The 21,837-nt window shown below is 36.0% G+C and overlaps 1 protein-coding gene across 1 annotated transcript; it reads left to right on the plus strand.

Annotated features, from left to right (window-relative positions):
- The first annotated feature begins 248 nt into the window (after positions 1-248).
- LOC124171237 (eukaryotic translation initiation factor 3 subunit B) lies at positions 249-14,910 on the plus strand. The gene is made up of 13 exons (XM_046550383.1): positions 249-516; positions 815-1,004; positions 1,076-1,195; positions 1,366-1,552; positions 2,215-2,372; positions 2,941-3,139; positions 3,815-3,957; positions 5,892-6,030; positions 7,161-7,356; positions 7,731-7,948; positions 11,490-11,693; positions 12,104-12,212; positions 14,376-14,910. Exons 1-13 carry the CDS (start codon positions 264-266, stop codon positions 14,474-14,476), a joined length of 2,217 nt encoding a protein of 738 aa, XP_046406339.1. The 5' UTR covers positions 249-263; the 3' UTR covers positions 14,477-14,910.
- Positions 14,911-21,837: the final 6,927 nt, after the last annotated feature.

The raw sequence follows: 21,837 nt of genomic DNA on the forward strand, positions 1-21,837 counted from the left end.
TTTCGCATTCAATCAATCATCATCTTTTCACGAATTCCGTGATGAGGCCAAATTAGGATCAATCGGCCAAAACTGAAATTATGTTAATTCATGAGGAAATATCAATATCAATGCTCGCGCCAATAAAACATTAGGTGTTTACAAATGACAAAGTTAAGTCAATTTTTCGTATAAAATCGTATGCAGAGGTCAGTATTACTGAAAATGAAATTTGTTATTGTTTTAAAAACTATTTCACATATTAATTTCGATAGTTTGAAGTGATGGAATTTACAGCGGCTGTTGCTAGATGTCAGCAGCATCCAGGGAGAGTTGCGGTTGCTGCTGTCAATTGTTTGTTCAACGTCTTATGTCAGCCATTTGTCCACGAGGCGACCAAAATGGTTAAGAAAAAAGATTCCGACAAAAGTTCAGTGAATGCGGATGAAGGAAAAAGTGAAACGATTGAAAATGGTGATGGAAAACCACCTACTTTTAGCGATCCGCCCGGCTACGTTGATCCAATTTCTGACGAAGGTAACAGTCCATGCCCCTACCGGGTGGCATATGGCTTACATTGAACAAATATATCAATTTTTAAATATTTGTAGCTCTGCTCTAGCTTTTTTCCAGTTAACGTACGAAAACAAAATGCTGTAGTGTTATTTCTTAGTTTCATCTCAAAATTATTGACCATATTTTACGTATTTTGGCTATAGTCTTTAGTTGGTTGAGGGGCGTGATGATTTTTGACAATCTTTCTTGATGAAGCTGCTTATTAAATTTACACATTTTGAAGCAAAGTCATGAGATTAATAGTGTATCTTTTGTGCAGAACTCTTAGCTGATCTTCTGGAAATTAAGCCGAAGGAACTCGAAGGTGTGGACTCATTAGTAGTGGTGGACGGAGTGCCCCAAGTGGGACCCGATCGTTTGGAGAAGCTGCAGATTGTTATTAGGAAATTCTTTTCTAAGAGTGGTTTTATTAATGATTATTTCCCGGAGGAGAATGGGCAAACCAAAAAGTAAGTATTTTAAATACTTTTGTTGTGCCATCCACAATGATTCGATCCTAATGTATATTATTTTCTCGCAGGTACATATTTTTGGAATTTCCCTCTCCGGCGTTGGCTGCAGAGGCTGTTCGCCAGTACAATAATTCGAAGTTTGATAAAAATCACACGTTTCTCGTCAATCTCTTCAGCGACTTCCAAAAGTGGGTGCCATATGATACTTCGTAATTACGTTCAGATCTAGCACCTAAGGCCCAGCATTAAGAATTTATTTACATTAGGGTGCATGTGCTTGTACTTAGTGACTTTTTTATCCTCGTTTCAAGTGTAATGCTTCCGAAAGAACGTTTTACTAATGTACCTTTTTTTTTAGGTATGCTGAGATACCAGATGAGTGGGAACCACCTGAACCACAGCCATACAAAGATCAAGGAAATATGCATTATTATCTCCTAGAACCAGATGCTTTCGATCAATATGCAATTATTTGTGGAATCGGCCAGAGTGTTCAAATATGGCAGAATAGTAATCCAGAACCAACTTTAGTCGAAGAAAGATCTGTAAGTTGCTTTTAACTTATTTTACTCATCACCATTCAACATTCATTACGCGCCATTTCTCAGCTTTCTTGTTAGGGCGTCTGTAAGGGATTGTCTCATATGAATAGTCAAAAAATGGTGATTTGGATTTTCCTGGATTCGTTTTAGTTTTGATGAGCACCACCTTTTTTTGTTCTCTCTCCAGTAAATGTGATGAGTTCGATATTGCTGTTCTCTCATTGTTTGGCCGTTTTCTCAGTGACTCGAAAGGCCAACGAATATGTACTGCACATATTTGTAGAGGTGACAGAAATAATATTGAATCATGCCTAATACGAATGTTGCCCCATTTGGACTTTACTTAGTTCAGGGGTGACTTAAATATTGTACAATGATGATAAAATAATGCTGAAATCTATCATGTGATGATTTCATTGGCTTAATCTTTTCTGAGTACATTAAGTTCTGCATATTCGATTGTTTGACAAGAAAATTTTGTGATTTTTGTGATAAATTTTTAATTGAGTGTTGTATGCTATTTAAAATTCCTCGGGTAATATTCCTCCTCAGGTTAAATAAATGAGGTAAGTATTTCATAATCTGTGATTTCTTGTTTAATTTTGACATGAATGTATGTCATTGCAAGTTTTGTATTCATTTTATCTGTTTTAATATTTTTGCAGAGATGGACAGAAACATATGTCAAATGGTCACCCCTTGGAACATACTTGGCAACTTTCCACAAGAAAGGTGTAGCACTTTGGGGTGGACCCAAGTTTGAGCAGATTATGCGCTTCACCCACAACGGAGTACAGTTCATAGACTTCTCTCCATGTGAAAAGTAAGCATATGATCAATTTATTTTTGGCCTTAAACCAATTTTTGTATTCAATTATTTTTTCTCTTCTGTTTACAGTTGTGTGATATTTTTCCGTGGATATCGCAGTAATTAATATTAAACTCTGAAAAACTGTCATGTGTTTCAATACACTAGTTCTGGTATTGCAGATTTTTAAAAATCTTTGTGGGTATGGGAAATCAGGTTATTGACCTTTCTTATTGATGGCTATGCTTCCCGATGAGCTATGTTTCAATATCACACCATTTGAATCAAGTGAACCACTTTTTGCTATCTCTGGATAATTATGTTGATGGTGTATATTAATTTGTTAAAATGTGCATTTGCTTAGGGTTGCTTAAAACACTTAGAAACATAAATTGATCTACTTAAAGTGAGGTATCAAAGTTTATAGTCCGTTACAAGTGTAGAAAAGAATTTCTTATAGTTGATAATGGCCCTTTGTCAATTTTATTTTATTGTGGATTGTGATGAAATTTGATAAATAATGAGACCTTTAATGCACCTGTATTTTGGATAATGTTTGAACTTATTTTTACTTTCTTAATAGGTATTTGGTAACCTACTCTCCCATGTCAGAGCACAATTCAGAGCCTAAACGACTCATAATATGGGACATTCGCACTGGAAATGAAAAGCGGTTTTTTGGCACTGATGCACCATCTGTCTGGCCCATCTTCAGGTGGTCTCCTGATGATAAATACTTTGCTCGAATCAGTTTAGACATGCTTAGTGTTTATGAAACTCCGGTAAGCTTATGCCATTGTATTCTACTATAGTTTTATTTCGATTACATGCATCACTTACTTTGATTTCCATCAATTGATAGAATGTTTTCTGATTTGTATGGGGATAAATTGGTTATGTGAATGTTGTAACACTTTGTATTTGTTTTTAATTAGCTGTCATTACTTTGCAACATAGATGGTATCCCCCTTATATAATAAAAACAAACTTAATGCCAGCATATTTGTGAGTGTTAGATCCCAGACAAAGGATTGCAAGTGAACTTATCATTTCAATGAAGAACATGAACTAATCACTTGAGATTTGTAGTGGGGAATCGTTTAATACGAAATATAACTATTTGTTTTGTCCTCAAGTTTTTGCCATATATCATTTCCATTTTTAAATACTGGATGGGAAAATTACAGTCCTATCTACGGAGATTTTTAGAGCAGCCAAATGAAAGTAATGTCAGGGAACTCCAATGCAAGAATTCAGTATTATCCTAAAGTTGGACGTGACTAACTTTTGCCTTAAATGCTGAAAGCAGGGGTAGTAATAGAAATGTTCTCCCAATCTTTAGTTAACTAAAGTCTATGTAGTCAACATTTTTAAGATAGAATATTTTACGAAGTGCCCATGCATTCACTAAGGTATTCCAGCCAAATTCATATATTTTTTATATATTTCGTTTGCAGTCGTTTGGTCTTCTGCATAAGAAGAGTTTCAAAATTCCTGGAATAAGAGATTTCAGTTGGTCTCCAACAGACAACATAATTGCATATTGGGTCGCCGAGAAAATGGATGTTCCTGCAAAAGTAACCCTTCTTGAAATTCCAAGGTATGCAATATGTTATAATAGTAAACCTTGAGTTAATTGTATTTACAATAGATGTCATGTATTCATTTACATTATTCAAATATATGTGGGAAAAAGCTTTTTAAAGTTGACACTTTCTCTAGCTATAACATTACTTTTAATTATATTTTTAAATGTAACTGTTGAGTCTGGCATAGCTCTTCACTCTCATCTGACATAGTCTTTCATATACTCAGTTTAATTGTTGTAAATGCTTTTATTACTCTCCAGTAAAATTTTAACGCATCACTTTGGAAATTACCATAAACCACTTGAGGCAAAGGAGAGGGAGAATGGTTTAAGAGTCGTGGGGCATCACCAGTAGTATAAGAGGTGATTAGGTGTCACATTTTATGCACATAGGATCCTTAAAAATGCCATAAGAGAATTTATTTATATAGAGTAATGCTACTATATATTATAGTCAATTTATTCAACTCTCCAGGGATGGCCATGTGGGGGTGTAATTTTTTATTTGCTCGTAGATCAGTGTATATATTTAAAAAAAGTTAAGCAAATATCAAGTATGTATTAAGTAATCCAAAGTTAAATTGTTTGTACATGCAATGATGATTTCTCTGCGAATGATCTAAGATATGATTATTCATTTTGGCTTAATCTTTTCTGAGCATGTATATCTCATTTGTTTGACTTAACATTTAATTTTATTCCAAAAGTCATGAAGATTCATGTGATAAGTTGCATAGGAGCACTGAGGTCTTGATGTATAGTGAGTGAACTGTTATGCTTTTGAAATCTTCATATTAGCTAAAATTATGAGCACAAGGCTATCAACAGCAGGAAGATTAATAGGGTTTCTCACTGGGTCCGTTGGTTGATTAGGGCTTATCCACTAAAGGGGTACCAACCAAACAAAGATGGTAGGGGGGGGGCAATCAACAGAAGGACATGGTAGAATCCCAAGGACTCTTCCTATTACGAATTTGCCAGGAAAGGCTTCCCTTCGAGACCCTCGTTTATCTTTCAGTACTCGACTTTCGTGCAATTCTCACTTTCTTAATTCCAAATTGAAGCCTTTGACTTGACTTTCGTTCACTTAAAGTCAGGCTTTCAGATGTTGTAATTTTTTTAAATTCCCGGGATGTTCACTGCGCATCCCAACATTCAATTGTTTCAAATGGCAGTATATGCGAACAATACGTATGTATAAAATGAAGGGAATTATTGGTTGTTGACTTGAATCTAGGTGATTTATTTGAGAGAGACACTGCCTGCTATAGGCTCCTTCATCAAGAGAAGAAGAAAGCTGTAGTTCAGCCTTCATTGGAGAGATTTTTCAAAAATGTTGACTAGACATCATCAAACAGCTTTCAATAAAACTAGTAAGTTCTTCTTGCTAATTGTGTTTTGCCATTTGAGTGATGTTTTATTCATATACACCTTCAGCAACGGATATTGCACGTAACATCATCGGAATTGCGTTCCCTTATTGGTATGGAACTCAATAGTTCGACTTTCGTACAAGTTTTCAGGAACGCGTTGTGTGCAAAAGTTGACGACCGCCTGTATACAATTTCCAGGAATGTTTGAATAGATTTTTGGACTAGTTTCAATGCATACCTTCTATAATAATTGCAATTGCTGCCAAAAGTAGTCCTCTAGTAGCACTTATCTGCTAATGGTTCCCTGATAGCTTATTATGGGAGCTTGGATGCACATTCTATACCACATCGAATATTTACTGAGAACTCTGATCACTGGTCATTGCCTACAATTGTGTCTGTTCCGGCTTCTTTGTTCAATAAGATGAATGAATTAATCATAGTGTAGTATCCTGAGAAGATGATGGTGTGTTAATGGTTCATTATCTTTCTTTGTTCTATTCTTTTTAATTTCACTTAGCCTAAAATAATTTATACTGTATAATAGAAAATGCCTCATCTTTTTCTTTTCAGTCGTAATGAAATTAGAGCCAAAAATCTTTTCAATGTAGCCGATTGTAAAATTCATTGGCAAAAGTCTGGGGACTTCTTGTGTGTGAAAGTTGATCGCTACATGAAAGTGAAGAAAGAAAAGAATGAATATAAATACAGTGTAAGTAATTCTTTATCCAGAACTTCTACTTGTGTGTTTTCTTTGATTCTCCGAGGGAATGGAATCAAAATGTTGTGCGATGATGAAATTTTTTTTTCATAAATATTTTATGTGATGATTTCTTTGGCTTAATCTTTTCTGAGCACATATTGGTTTTTATCTTATATGAAAAATTTTCAAGTATCATAGTAGAGGTTTTAAAGTAGCCACAATAGGGTAGTTTCCTTCATCAAAGAAAATGAAAGGCATTGATTGCGATTCATGACCCACCATTAGTGTATTCATAATATACAAATTAATTGGTTTTAGGAATCCCAGTTAAGACAAATGGCATTGGTCAATTTTAACTGCATTTGAATAAGGTCAGATTGGTGCCCATGCGATGCCACTCTACGTGACGTCACAGGAACCTAGTTTCTATACGAGTAGATAGGAGTTTTACATCGTCTGAGATTACCAATGCATGCATGAGGCACAGAGCTCAGGGAACCTCTTTAATAATCACACATTAAAATTACCGAAGTTCGGAAAGAAAGTTCCATCGATTGGTAGGGGAATAATAATCCTTATTTAACGCAAGCGCTACCTGCTAGCAGGGTACTCTGCTACCTGCTAACAGCCTGCATCGCAGCGGCGCACATACCCTCGCCCCAAGGTCTCCTCACAGGGCGACAGCTGGAACCAGAAATACGTCACACGGGCTCTTCCCAGCATTCATACTTAGCTGCAGTATTCATTCAGTCTGTGATAAGGCAGCTAGAATGTCGCTTGAAAAAAATAATTTTGATAATGGTGACTTGTCTTGAAAAACCACTTGAATTACTGAAGAGGTGATGATCTCGTGCCTCCTTTATTGCTTTCTTGCTTCAGTCTGGTCTGGAAGTCTTTGTTATTGCCAAATTGAGTGCATTTCCAAATGTTATTTAAGGCTATTGTGCTCTATTCTACACTAATTAGGCATTTATTGTTTAGTTTTCCTCATTAATGGATCATGACATGCACCATTTTAGAATGATGATTTGGGAGGTTTCAATTTCAGGATTTTATTTATTTAAGAGAATTTTATAAGTATTTAGGTCTTTCTACATCGATGAACTAATAAAAATTCATTTATCTTTGGTGTTATACAGGGTGTATATTGCAACTTTGAAATATTCCACATGCGAGAGAAGCAGATTCCAGTGGACAGTGTGGAGATCAAAGAGGCTATTCATGCCTTTGCATGGGAGCCTATTGGCTCTAAATTTGCCATCATTCATGGTGATGTCCCCAATACATGTATCAGCTTTTATGGAGTGAAAACTGGTCATATTCCTTCATTACTGAGTATGTCTTGTTCTTTATACCATCTGTTATCTTAAATTTTAGACTTAAGTATAATGTGTTGCAGGGATTGCTGTATTAGGTAGTTTTATTTTTTTTAAATTTCGTATGATTAAGTATCCATTATTATTATTGCTTGCCCTTAAACTCATGAGAACACGGAAGATGGTATCTTTGTGCCATGATGAAAACTTTGATCATAAATCTTTTATTTGATGATTTTATTGGCTTAATCTTTTCTGAGCACAATATGGTTTTTCATTCAATGTTATTATTGTATGTAGTGGTTGTGATGATGACATGATTCATTAAGTTGTGAAACCAGGTTTTATGGTTGTCTGTGTTCTTAAATATGTGATGTGTGTGGCTTTTTGCAGAGAAATTTGAAAAAAGGGAGGCCAACTACCTGTTCTGGTCTCCCTGTGGACAGTTCATAGTAATGGCTGGAATCAGGACCAATGGTGGTGTTTTAGACTTTGTAGACACCAATGAGTTTGTGATCATGAACTCCAATGAACATTTTGGTATCTCAGATGTTGAATGGGATCCTACTGGGCGGTATGTCGTCACTGGAAACTCAATTTGGAAGAGCAAGGTAACTTTAAACATTTCTATTTTGAAATTTATCTTATGCCCTTAACGCATAATTGTTATTCATAGTTAAGTGGGAACACGGTAGATGATATTTTTGTGCCATGATGAAAACTTCGATCATAAATTTTATAATTGATGATTTTATTGGCTTAATCTTTTCTGAGCACAAAATGGCAAAGCATTTGATGCAGTTATCACATGTGTATGTTTTGATGGTGACACGATTCATCTATTTATGCACCATGGTTTTTTGGTTGCCAAAGTTTGAAAATACTTGTCATATTTGGCTTTTTTTGCAGTGAAATTCGGTTAAAATAATTTAACTATTTTTGACACAATTGTAACTGTAAACATCACTTTTATGCTTTAATTCTCTTTTGAATATGGTGATGAACTTTGTAGTTAAGAATGGTATTAGCTTACCTATTTCATGATTGTAGCATTTATGCCATTAATGGTAGGGTTAAGTATTGGCTCTGGTATTTTGACTCCACTAGGAATCGCATAATGTTGTTTTCTGTAAGACATGTTGGGGTCTCAAGGATTGCTCTCACTTGCTCTTGTAAATTCAATGTGGTCTACGTTTGTTCATCACTTACTGGAATATCTGGAAGGAATTCAACGGATCTCACCTATGTTTCAGTTACTTCTTGTTCTAGTTCGCCTTGGCCGAAATTAGTGCTTCATATGGGTGATGGGAATTAAAAAAGTAATCAGTATTTAAATAAATACTATGGCCTGTATTATCTAACTGCCTTAGCTTTCCTTGCCTTAAGTGCTAAGGAGATGAGCTCTATCAAAATGTGATCGTGTTTCTGTGCAATTGAGGCATGTAATCGGTGTCTCTCTCTACATTAGTTTTTAACCCTAGAAGGGCACACTGGGGTCCGGTGGACCCCAGGTGTTTTTTTCTTTGCTATAACTTTTGTAATGCACAAAATATTGAAAGCTCATACCAATGTAAATTTCCTTTTATATCTTAGTAAAAGTTTCTAGTGTGTGGTGATTTTTTCAACGCGCTTATTGCTTTATAATTTAATATTGAAAATGGTCTGGGGTCCATTGGACCCCAGTGTGCACTTCATGAAATTTTTTTGAAATTGCAAAAAAAAATTAACACATTTGTTTATTGCCTTTTTTACTGCAAATACATTTGTTATAATCGTATTTATACGTTTAAAGTAATTAAAATGCCATTTATCATTTTTTATCACTTTGGGATTTTTGAGGTCATCAACTTTTTTTGTGAAATATCTTGGTTTCCTCTTTTGCAAATAATTTAAGAATTTTGGAGTGAAAGACGTACGAACAAACTTCAATGGAATGGATTGTAGAGCAATATTTTTGAACATATATTACTCATAATAGTAAACTATTCATCAAACATTGACGTTTGAAATCATTTGGAGATCGAAAGAGAGAGCGAAATTTGGTTTCGGATCTGCCTGGACCAAAAGGAGCAGCGCGCGACGTCAAAACTCCCCGGCAAGCTTGGGAATTACTGTTGGATAGCACTTCACGAAATAAAATAATGACGCACACAAATGAGGAAATACAACGGCAGCGTCAAAATGTCACAATTCCTCAATCGTACCACGGTGATGTAGATGTTTAGGAGATTGAGGCTTTTTTTGGACTTCTATATTTTTCTGGGGTGCAGAAGACGTGCAACACAAATTTGTATGAACTGTGGTCAACTGAGTTTGGATCTACGTTGTATCAGTGCACCATGTCTCTCTGCACCGATTCCTGTTTTTGCTGTCAACCTTGCGTTTTGATGATAAAAACACCAGAATGCAGCGTAGAACGATCGATAATTGTGCGTCAATTCGTGAAATTTGGGAAGGGTTTGTAGATAATTGCAAGAAATATTACACTCCTCATGAGTATTGTACTGTAGATGAACAACTTCTCGGTTTACGAGGCCGTTGCCCCTTTCGGATATATATGAAAGGATAGCCAGATAAGTATAGCATAAAAATTGTAATGATGAATGATGCAAAAACGTTTTACATGGTAAATGCCTGGCTTACATAGGAAAAGTAGTTACCAATCCAGATGAAACTGTTCCGACATATTATGTACGGACATTGTCAACACCAATTCATGGCACGAATAGAAATATTACGTGCGACAATTGGTTCACTTCTGTTGAGCTTGTAAAGAAGATGCTAAAAGATTATTCAATAACGATGGTGAAAATTCGTAAAAACAAGCGTCAAATTCCAGTGGATTTTACAAGAAGTGCTGTTGTTCAATCTTCACGATTTGCCTTTGACCCTGACATGACCCAGGTGTCTTTCACACCGAAAAGAAATGAAATAGTGCTTTTGTAGTCATCTTTTCATTTGGATGGAGCTATAAATGAAGACAATGGAAAGCCCGAGATTATTTGCATGTATAATGCCACTAAAGGAGGAACAGACACGTTTGATCAACTGTGTCATGAATATACAACAGCCAGAAAAACCCTTCGATGGCCAATGCAGATTTTCTATGGCATGCTAGACCAAGCTGGTATAAACGCAATGGTTCTTTACTCTCATATTGATAGTAATGAAAAAATAAACCGGAGAACATATTTGAAAAACTTGGCTTTGTCACTCATCAAACCTCATTTGCATCAACGGATTTTGAAAAAAAAACCTGCGTTCTTAAATTAGGAATACCATTGCGGAAATTTTAAAAATTGAAATATCAGCAATTGATAAACCTGAAATCCTTCAAAGCAAAATACGATGCAGCTTCTGCCCAAGGAATAGCGACAGAAAAATAAGAATTATATGCTCATCGTGGCGCGCTCCGATGTGTGACGAGCACCGAAGTTATCTGTGTACTACCTGTACTGGAGTGAGAAATTAACAACAAAGCATTTTTTTCTAAAAATTTATATTTTACCTGTAAAATAAATAATAGTAATGTACATTTTGGAGCAATAGGAAGTCCTAATGAAATTTGTGAAAAAAATTAAAAAAAAATACACAGGAAAATTTCGTTGTTTTCAATTGTTAAAATTAATACGTTTTATGGAAAGAAAAAATATGAAAACATTTTTTACATGAACTACACAATGTAATACTTAAGCTGTTAAAACTATTTGTCTGTACATCTAAAACATTCGTAAGGGTAAATAAAAGTAGGATTGTTGACTTTCTTAAAGAACTTTTATGTCTTTGGAATGAAAAATATTGTTTTACTTTTATTTTAATATGGTTAAATAACTTATATTTACATATTTGTGTAAGAAACATTTCTATTATTGATATTTACTATATTAATAGTAAAAAAATATCAGGGGGTTGAAATTAAAAAATATTAAAGTTATGGGGTCCGCTGGACCCCAGTGTGCACTTTATGATTGAAAAAAGAAGTGTGCACTTCTAGGGTTAAGTCTGTGGTTCTATTAGAAATGGACTCAAGCGGCAACACCTTAATTATCCATATTAAAATTTTGGACTGACCTCTGTGTTTTAGTACACTTACAAGTAATAACTATGTTGGTGTAATGGATAAGTGTTCATCTTTTGAACTTCCTTTTGCAGGTTGACAATGGGTTTGTGTTGTATTCCTTCCAAGGAAAGTGCATTAAGCGCAATAATGTGGAGCAGTTCTGTCAGTTGCTCTGGCGGCCAAGACCACCATCTCTTCTTAGTGCCAAGCAACAGAAGGAAATCAAGAAGAGTCTAAAGAAGTACAGTGTTCAGTTTGAAAGCAAGGATCGTATGAGGATGACTAAGGCATCGAAGGTATGGTGGTCTTGTGATTTGTAGGTGTGATGACGGAAGATGATATTTTTGTGCTATGATGAAAACTTTGATCATAAATCTTAAATTTGATGATTTTATTGGCTTAATCTTTTCTGAGCACAAAAAGGAGTCTGACTGAGAGCTTTATACTTAAGTTTTTTGGTCCAATTTGAGCTCCAGTATTTCATTGCAATGTGCTAAAGTGATGTAAAAGTTGTGTTATTTTACAGTGAATTTAATCATCTTAAGTTCCACTCTTCATTCAAAAATATATTGTTGAACATTGCATTGATTCCTTGTGTAGAGGTTATTGAAGTAAATTTTTAGATGAATATTTTGAAATCAATTTTTTCTGCATTTTAAAGAAGTATTTTGGTGTAATACTAATGTGTTATTATAAATTTTGCTAGGAATTGGTGGAGAAGAGGTGCAAGCTAATGAAGGACTTTGAAGAGTACAGGGAGAAGAGGATTGAGCAGTATAATGAACAGAAGTTTAGACGTCTGGAACTGCGTGATAGTGAGTATTGATTGTGATTTCCTTACATTCTCTGAAAATATTATGCTTGAGCAAGGGAATGCAAATCCATAACCCTCTGGTGGTACACAATGTTGAAGTCTCATAGCTTGTCCACTTAATGTCTTTGCTTAAAGGACTAATGATAGATTTAGGCTGCGAATGACAGCTTTTTACTTGTTTGATTTGCTGCTCATGTGTACCTATAGCATACAGGTGACATGTTGCTGGATGCCAATAATTGCATCATTTGTGATTATCAGATGGTAATAGAGAATTATATGAGGCAGCAAATGATTGACATTCTAGATTTCTAAACCTGCCAACATTTTATCAAACTTCATATCAGAATATTAATGGCTTTTGTGTAAATTGATGCATTCTGCCCTTCTCAGCTACAATTTAGCTTGTTCTTAGTGTGTGAATTATGTGAAGTGCTCTTCACTGTTTTGTGTGCTGATACCTCTGATTTTATGTAAGAGAATGCTATCTTAATTAGTTTTTCATAGACAGGGCTTGTTCATTACTTTGCTGGTTATCAGGTGATAAGATAATGAGAATCTGATGATATTTGTTTTCCTAATTAAAAAAATAGCCTTAGTTGATCTCCATGTGTGTCCATTTAAACATGCCAAAATAAAATTTGATATTGCTGTTCCCCTATGTAGTGTTTGGTTTTCAGAATGGGATTCATGTGTAATAATGGACATTGCTCATACTTATAGTGGCATGCAGTGAAACCTTGATTTACTGTTCCTCTTACTTGCAGCAGAAACTGACCAATAGACAATGTTTAGTTCCCTAGCAGATCAATAAATGTTCATAGGTACATGTAAATTCATTCAAGAAACCTCTTATTGATGGAAAGGTCTCCTTGACTGAGTGAAGGAGAACCTGTCCATCCTGGACTGAGTATTCTTTGGGAATGTTTAATGCTTAAATTTCAACAAGCCTATCTTTATTTTTAATATTTTGTACTTACACTGTTTATTACTACATTGATGAAATAGTGGCAGATAAATCACGGAAGGTGCAGCAGGAATAGATCAAAGTTAATGACTATCCTTAAAGCTTATGAATTAGTAGTTATTAATGTGATCCATCGGACAAGTCTGAGAAGTAAATCAGAAAGATAAAAAGAAAAATTTCTTATTTAAATGTTAAAAATGAAATTAAACTCAAATTCATAAAATTTTAACCCCCTTCTATCTATTTTATATTGTAATCCAGGCTAATTTGCAGGCATGACTGAGTCACTTAGGTTTAATCGTGAGATTTGACCTAAGTTTTATTCTCTTTCCATTTGCTTTATTTAAATATAGGCATGATTGCTAGGAATATTTTTGGATTATACTAGAATTATTAATGTTATATCTTTTCCCGTAGAGTTGGAAAAAGTGTTCTGTGATATAATATTCATGTGCTATGATGTAAAAGTTAGTCAGAAATGTAATTGATGATTTTTATTGGCTTAATCTTTTCTGAGCACATGATAGTTTTTTTGTGATGAAAATTATACTTGAAAAGATATTGAGGCTATCTGTAATATTTTCTTGAAATGGTCCCGTAGCATAACTTCACTTTCACCGATACACCTTCTAAATTATAGTAGTAATTTTAAATGAAACTTGAACGAAGGAAAATAAGCGGAACCTAAGCATTTTTCAAGTCATTAGCTTTTTTAATTTGAAGACTGGTCTACGACTAATGTTGAGTTCTTTTGAGCTTGGATTTATTTTTGCTTCCAAGTTTAAGAAATGCATGCCTTTTCTCACTGAAGCATTTAATCCTTGTGTGTTCCCAATCCATTATGTCTCTCCTTGGACATTTCTTGTGTCTGCAAATCTCTTAGCTCCAGAGAAACTGAACAGGCATCCATTGCCTCAGCAATAGTTGCTTCTTGACTGTTTGACTGGAGTGGAGAGAAAGTTTTATAGTTGCATTGAAATTATTTTTGAGAATCTAAATGAGAGAATTTCAATTGCTTTGTTTTTGTAATCAACCCATCGCTGTTAAATTTTTGTTATGCTACGTATAGATTGCTGCTGTAGATTATAATATTGCTGGTCAAGATAATATTTCATGGTATGTGTGGGTCAGTGAAGAATTCAAGGAATGGTATTTCAGATGCACGTATTCAATATTTGTTACTCTTTCTTTTTACAGATGTGGATACAGATGAACTGGACTCGGACACCAAGAATGTTGAAGAGGAGGTAGTTGAATTTTTCATTAAAGAAGAAATAACATTTGTGGATAATGAGTAGTTGTCATGGCAAATTTTTGATCTGCTTTAAATAACTCCAAATCAGAGAACTGTTTAAAGTGTTGGTTTGGACAAATAGACTGGCATTTTCCACTGTGAACGTTTAAGGCAGATAATATCGGTAGGCATTGAGTGCCTACAGCTTCTCCCAAGAACCTGAGAAACCCCTCCTTGGAGGTCACTTCCCCCTGTATTTGGTATGAGGCAGAAACTTTTTACACCTAGACCTTCAGCGGATGAAGGTATATTTATAAGTTGTGAAACCTTTTGGGCCACTATTTTAAAGAAAATTCTTTTAATCCTAAAAACTCTAATTTACTTTAATTCTGTACAGTTTTGTGTATATTTTGGAAAGTACTATCATGTACCTTACCGGATATGTTGGAAAATGAATAAATATTGTCGATGGATTGTGCATGGCCAATCTCTGGAAAACGATCATCCTTTTTCTCCTCTGGGTGTAAAAATATATAAATTAATTATAGGTATTTACTCCTGTATTTATTTCTTAAGAACTGGAGATTTTCGGGGCTTTTTTTTCAATTTTGAAAGCAGCAGCTAGCTATTCCTCTCTATGGTATGGTGTGGTTAAGTCTGATGGTGAAATATATGGCTGACCTGGAGATCTCCATCTTTCTTTCCAAACAGTTGAGTTACAGAAATTTTTACCTTAAGGAATGTTTAAACAGTGAATTTCTAATTTCCACGGTACATTTAAGCCATCTCATAACCACTTAAGGTTGCTACAGGGTCTCCGGAACTCACTGAATTTTAATTCCGAGTCTGGTTTTAACTGTTTACTTAGAAAGCATATTTTTACCCCAGGAGCAGATAACATTGGCACACACAAGGCACTTCCATGGCCTTGTGATTACTCACATTGGCTCTAGCTGACTTGAGGAAGAAGACTGAAAAGGTTTGTTAGGAAAATACAGTGGAACCTCGTTAAAGCGAGTACGGGCTATAGCGAGACCCCCGCTATTACGATAGATAGCCGATGCACCGTCGATTGATCCTATAATAAGCATGTTAAAAAGTTAGTTTTAACGGGGCCCTTTTGGTGTTGGCTCTCGCCATAGCGAGGGTTTCACCGTCGGAAAAACTTACACCAAGATTCTTTAATCCCTGTAATTGCTAGCGATCTGTTAGGAATGAAGTTAATGGAGTGCTCAAATTTATGTGGTAAACTGCTGAAACAAATTCAATACGTTATTTCACTTCACTGCCGCATAACCTACAGGAACAATAAACATACACCAATGGAAAAATTTGAGGCATTAAATAACCGCGATACAGTTTTATCAGTTAATTTTTAAATTTTCAATGGAAAATACCAAAATTATAGAATGATTACGTAAATGCGCTAATTAAGTGCATAGAAAAATGGCTTCGTCGGTTGTGCATTGGCATAATGATTGACAAAACAATGAAGAATCTGAGCTTTTCCCGGTGAATAGCGTGGATGAAAGCTTCTCGGGTTTCCAACCGGGTCAGGGTCTGCACCACGGATACCCTAACCTGGTTGGAAACCCGAGAAGCTTTCATCCACGACAAAACAATGCTTTGCATGATTTTAATTCAGTGTGGCGCTTATAAATTGTTTAAATAGTTAGTCGTAGTTTGAGTAAGGAAATTTAGTGATTCAAAAAAACATCGCCTTTCGTCTGGATTTATGCTTACGTTTATCAGATAGAAATTTATCTGTCGCCGCACCACTCCTGTTCCTGTATAGCTGTTCGCAACAGGTACATTGGATATTATTTGCCCCACCTCCGGTAAAGCAACAATTCGCTATAGCGAGTGTTTATTGGTGCACCGTGGGGTCTCGTTTTATCGAGGTTGCACTGTAAACAGGTGACTGTTTTTGATACCATAACTTAACCGGTAGTGTTCTTTGGACCTCAAGCTAAGTACCTACTTAATTCTTGTTTGGCAAACCTTACCACAATGTTTGCCCATTCAATTCAGCACAAAAGTTTTAAGAAATCATCGAGCTGTCCGAGCAGCAGTGAAATGAAATGACTCCTTAACACTAGAAGGACAGGAGTTCCTCACTACCTAGAGGGACGGTATTTGACCCCTAAAATGTATTTTGGAATAAAACGCCTCGTTTTCATCCAATATTCAGTTTAATCGTATTAATAATTGAATCAGTTCATCAAAAACACTATTTAACATTATTAAATATTATTATCATTTTCAAAAGTTAATAATAATAATTATTTTAAAAAATCATTAATTAAACCATATTTAGTAGTCTATCAAAATTTAATCATTACAATATATGCTCTCAAAACAAAATTTGTGTTTTATATTTAAGCAATTGGGATACTGGGTTTGCAAAATTTGCATTCAAATTATTAATTATTATTACTTTGTTGTAAATCTCGGACAGTATTTTTTCAGCGCTGTTTCCACAAAATATTTTATGCACTGAATGCGTACATTGGACGATTTATTCATCTACATCTAAATCTACACACTACCCCGCAAGCCACCTAGAAGGCGTGTGGCAGGGGGTGTTACGACACCATCCATTTGCACATGAAAAGGAATTTTGAAAATGGAAAGAAAATTAATGCAATTCGGTGATATTTTTGGCACCATTCTCTTTTTTGTGCCCATGGAGATATGGCTGTTGGATTTGGAGACGTGTAAATAAAATGATACATGCTTTCCATCATATCTACTCCCGCTTGTTGTTCCCGAGTAAAAGTACATTATTGTTCTAGTTTGCCTGATTCTACGTAAGAGTATGGCCTAAGGTATTTTTGAACACTCGCTTTGAATGGATTACATGGATATTCATACGTCACGTCTAATTTTTCAGATCGTCCCAGCAAGTGAAGTTTTCCATTTTTTGTCTAATTTTCTGCTAGCTGGATGGATAGAAAATAATTGCTACAAGTTACATTTATTCCTGAATTCTTGTATGTCACGGTCACTTTAGTAACTATTTATTTCCCTAACGCTTGATTTCATGGCCAATCTTCATCTTTTCCACAATATAGAAATTCATTTGGGCTGTTTTTCATTTCACATCTGTCAAAACCCAGTACTCAATTCCAAATTTGTCTGGTTTATTTGGAATATACCTCATAAAAGGGCAGCTGCATTTCATTGGATAGAGCTGTGCATTTGCTGTTACGCCAAAGTCGCCATCGGATTCACTATCTTGGACTTATGCTTCCATCACACGAGGATGATGATGGATTGGTCAGAATGTCCTTGAATTGATGTTTCCGATTCACTTCCAGACTGATCTTCTATATTCCCTACAGCTATTTGAATGGCGACGGTTCTCTCCTCTTGATATATTTCTCGACTTCTTACTTTCTTCCTCAACTCGCTACTGATATGCATGCGAAAAAATCTTCAAACGAAAGCGCAATTTGGAAGAATCTTCTCCAGTTACATTGGAGGTATAAAGAGGTGGAGAGCATTAGAAATTCATACAAAAGGCAAAAATTTCAAAAGTAACGCTAAATGCCGTTTGCAAGGCAGGGACTCAAACTCCATCCGTATCCTGCTTCGTATCTTCGAAGAACTTGCAGTAATGCCTCTTCTCCGTCCTACGTGTGGATTCCAAGGGTGGGATATACAGTAGAAATTTACAGTCCACCTAATTCCTCCGCTCTCTCAAAAGGAGACAGGATTTTTTTCCCAGGGTTCTGTGTGCAGTCCAACCCCCCTCCCCAAACTCCGACGGGGTCAGGCGCCACTAAGGCTGAACACATGGCAAAGGGGCAAGGCCGAGTGATAGAGCCATCAGGCCAGAAAAATGAAACAGTTATTCGTAAACCTGATGCGGCGATGATGAAAAATAATGTCTCTAAGAGCTCTGAATCTTGGCCGACGGAAAACTGTCGTGGGATACTTGATGATTTTCCGGTGTGGATAGTGTAATACAATAATAAATAAACGATAAAAGAAATACAAAATTAAAATATCATAATTGCATGAATTCCACGCTAATCAAGGATTGAGAACGTTTTATTTCCGTTTGCTGCCCGTAAAATATCGAAAGATTGAGCAAAACAAGTCACTATGCTTAGGTTTTGGAGTACAGGTAGGAGCCCTTGGAACGAAACTGGCATTGAACCGGGTTCTTGCTGGTTCAAAATGAAGTAAATCATATACCACTCTAGCCACTTGCTGATTATAAGCTATACATAGCACAAAAGAGCCCACGGGCAAGAAAAAAAGTATAAAATAGCGTGAAAACAAGTTGTGGGTCAAATGACCCCCAGCCGTCCTTCTAGGTATAACATGTCATAAAAAATTTTAACAAAACATTATAGTTGAATGTTCACTAATTTATCAAAATATAGACTTAAAAGAATAAAGTGAAAAAGTTTCAAAATTTAAAAAAATATTTTAATAGGAGAAAAATAATTTTGAATTCTTAAAATGGGTCAAATGACCCCTGCCGTCCTTCTAGTGTTAAACATATTTCTTTGGCTGTTAGAGACAGCTCTGGAACCCACCATGTTTACTTCATTTCTTTTATTATTTCTCTTACTTTATATAAAATTATTTATATTTTAATCATGAAAGATTTTGTCAAAAACTGGATGAAATTCAACTGAGTAAGTTGTTACTGCTTTAGGCTCACCAAAAGCCATTTTGATCATGATATTAGAGGGGTGTTATTTATTATATATAAATCCACTCCTCGCCACCAGAGTAGTCCATATGCATGTGAAGCTATTAGAAAACATTGAAACTGTCAGCTGGCACAGGCATCTGGCTTACCAACTTCATCTCTAGCTGCACTTGCCTTTGGGCACTAGCACAATGCTAGTCATTGTGTCAAACCTTTGATTTGATTACATTGCATCTAGCACCTAGTGGTGGTGCAGGCTATGCAAGGGCATGTTGTAAAGGCCTTTCTACCGTGTCATAAAAGCAACTCATAGTTATCATCTAAATCTCGTTACACCATCAAGGTCAGGTTAGGCCTGAATTAAAACATTATTATCGTATACGTGCTAGAGCCAGAAACAGCCTTCATTCATGTGTGCATACTTTTTGTGTCAGTTGTTAATAGGCTTTATGCCTCCAATCACAAAATGGAGCCTTGAAGAAGAGAGCCATTATAATCTTAGTTTCGGTCCCTTGCTATGTTATGCTTTACTTATTAATTTATGTAACAGTTTTTGATAAATTTACCCGTTAAATAGAGAGCAATCTAACCTGGGTCTCAATCTGCCTGGTTTCTAAGGTAGGTAATTCATTCTTGATGATTTTGCGGCTTATCGATTTGTATGGGTGATCAGCCAGTAGCTCAACCCTTGTGTTACAATCCCTGGTAGATGGGTGGAACTCAATTGTTTTTGCAGGAATTCAAATTATACGAGTTTCCCTGGGTTGGAAAGCCACCATAAGTGCTCCCACTTCTTTTTTCTCGAGTGGCCTTAGGATGTTTCTCCTTAATTGACTGCACAAAATATTTGCTTGATACTATTTTTAATCCATGCCTTGACAACAAAATTCTCTCTTGCCACGGTGCTTGCAAAATAGATTTTACCTATTCCACCCTCAGACTCTTCCATTACGATCAGCCATAGGTATATCTAGAAGTGTCTTGCAGAGGGATGGTTTCATTGGTAATTTAGTTTTTAATGGGAAGAGGGAGGGTGTAATTTCTGGAAAAATTAAAGGTGGATTTCCAATGAGAGTGTATTTCACCAGCTTTACGAACAGTAGTTAAAATTATTCCATGAACATCTAAAAAGCTGCTTGCCTACACATGTTAGATCCAGTGGCGTAGCCAGGAATTTCGTTCGGGGGGGGGGGGGGGGGTCCAAAACCAGGGGGGAAATTTCTGAAGAATTGGGCAATAAGTAATGGGTTTTAAACTAATTTTAACACTTATCATTATGGAAAAAAACTTAATTTGTGAAAGAAACATTTTGTAAATTCCCGATTTTTCAATATTTTGTTTTCTTTTATGAAGGGCAATAATTGTGTTTTTATATTTCGGGGGGGGGGGGGGCGTCCGGATCCCCCCCCCTGGATACGCCAGTGGTTAGACCTCAAACACATATCTGAGATGCATCGCATACTAGTAAGGTTGTGGAGTAAGTAATGAACCCTGCCCTCTCTCCCAAAACAACGGCCTTAATTCGTCCCTGTGTGGGGTACACACTTGGGGGCGGGGGGGTCATAACTGAAGGTAAAAGGAAGGTACTGACACCATGTAATGCGAAGACTACGGATAATATGAGAATATCCTTTTTCAATCGACGTTCCAGCATTTCAACCCTTGATATTCCTTTAATAATTTCATCCTTTGTAAGTAGTTTTTTTGTGTACAAGTTTACGGTTTCTTATCAATGGGGGAGGGGGATAGCTACCCAAAATAAACCCTTATCTGGATGCGCCCATGTGACCAACCGATTAATTTTACGATCGTATTGTAGTAACTGTGCTAGGCCGTCCAGAGAGAGAGAGAAGCGGGTCTAGGATGGCAGTCTATCCTCCACCCCACTTTCTGGAGGGTGCCTTTAATTGGGCGGCCGTGTACACATACTGCATTGCTATGTCGTGCGATAAAACAAAAATTTTTGTAGGATAAATACCTACCAAGCGTTATTTTTTTCAACATCAATTTTTACGTGGGATTTTTTCATTATTCACATAAATATGATCGTTGCGTTGATAAATACGAATAGTCCGTGAACGCCTTATTTTTTGAGTAGTTATGCAAGCAGTTACGTGCGGACTACACGAAGAACAATGCGACACTTTTCTTATATCACCGAGGTCCTCACCCATTCAACGAGTCTTCATTCAATGCCGAATTCCTGCCCCTGGTCGTCGATTATGAGTTGTGACGCAACTTAGACTATTTCGGCAACTCCGGAAGTGCAACTCACAATCAAAGGTACTTTTATTCAAGGTCACCGATTGGACGAAGGGTCTCTTTCTTTTCTTCGCACCTGGAAGAAGCCACCTTCAGGTTTGCGTGGATGAGAAACACTATTCTCTTTCAGTCTTCCTTCGGCGATTCGGCTTCCTTATTTTATTTCATGGCCGATGGTTGACGTTCGCGATGTTCCGCACTCTTCATTCTTCTCCATGTTACTCATTATAAGGGAGCTGAAATTTTCAATTAAACCACCTTTTATTTATCAATTAAGCATGTTGTGCATTAGAGAAAGAATTCAACGAACAAAAGATTGGGTGGGCATAAAATAGAACAGGTGGAAAAAATATTCCGCTTCAAAAATTTCATTTTAAAACGGTGGTATGACAAAGCGGGTGTTAAAAGGAGAGGAGCTTAAACAAAAGAGATATTAATTAACGAGAGATAATATTGATTGTAAGCATTTCCATGAAGGGAGCTTAAAAAATTTC

This window comes from Ischnura elegans, chromosome 1, assembly GCF_921293095.1.
Source record: "Ischnura elegans chromosome 1, ioIscEleg1.1, whole genome shotgun sequence".
Taxonomy (NCBI): Eukaryota; Metazoa; Arthropoda; class Insecta; order Odonata; family Coenagrionidae; genus Ischnura; species Ischnura elegans.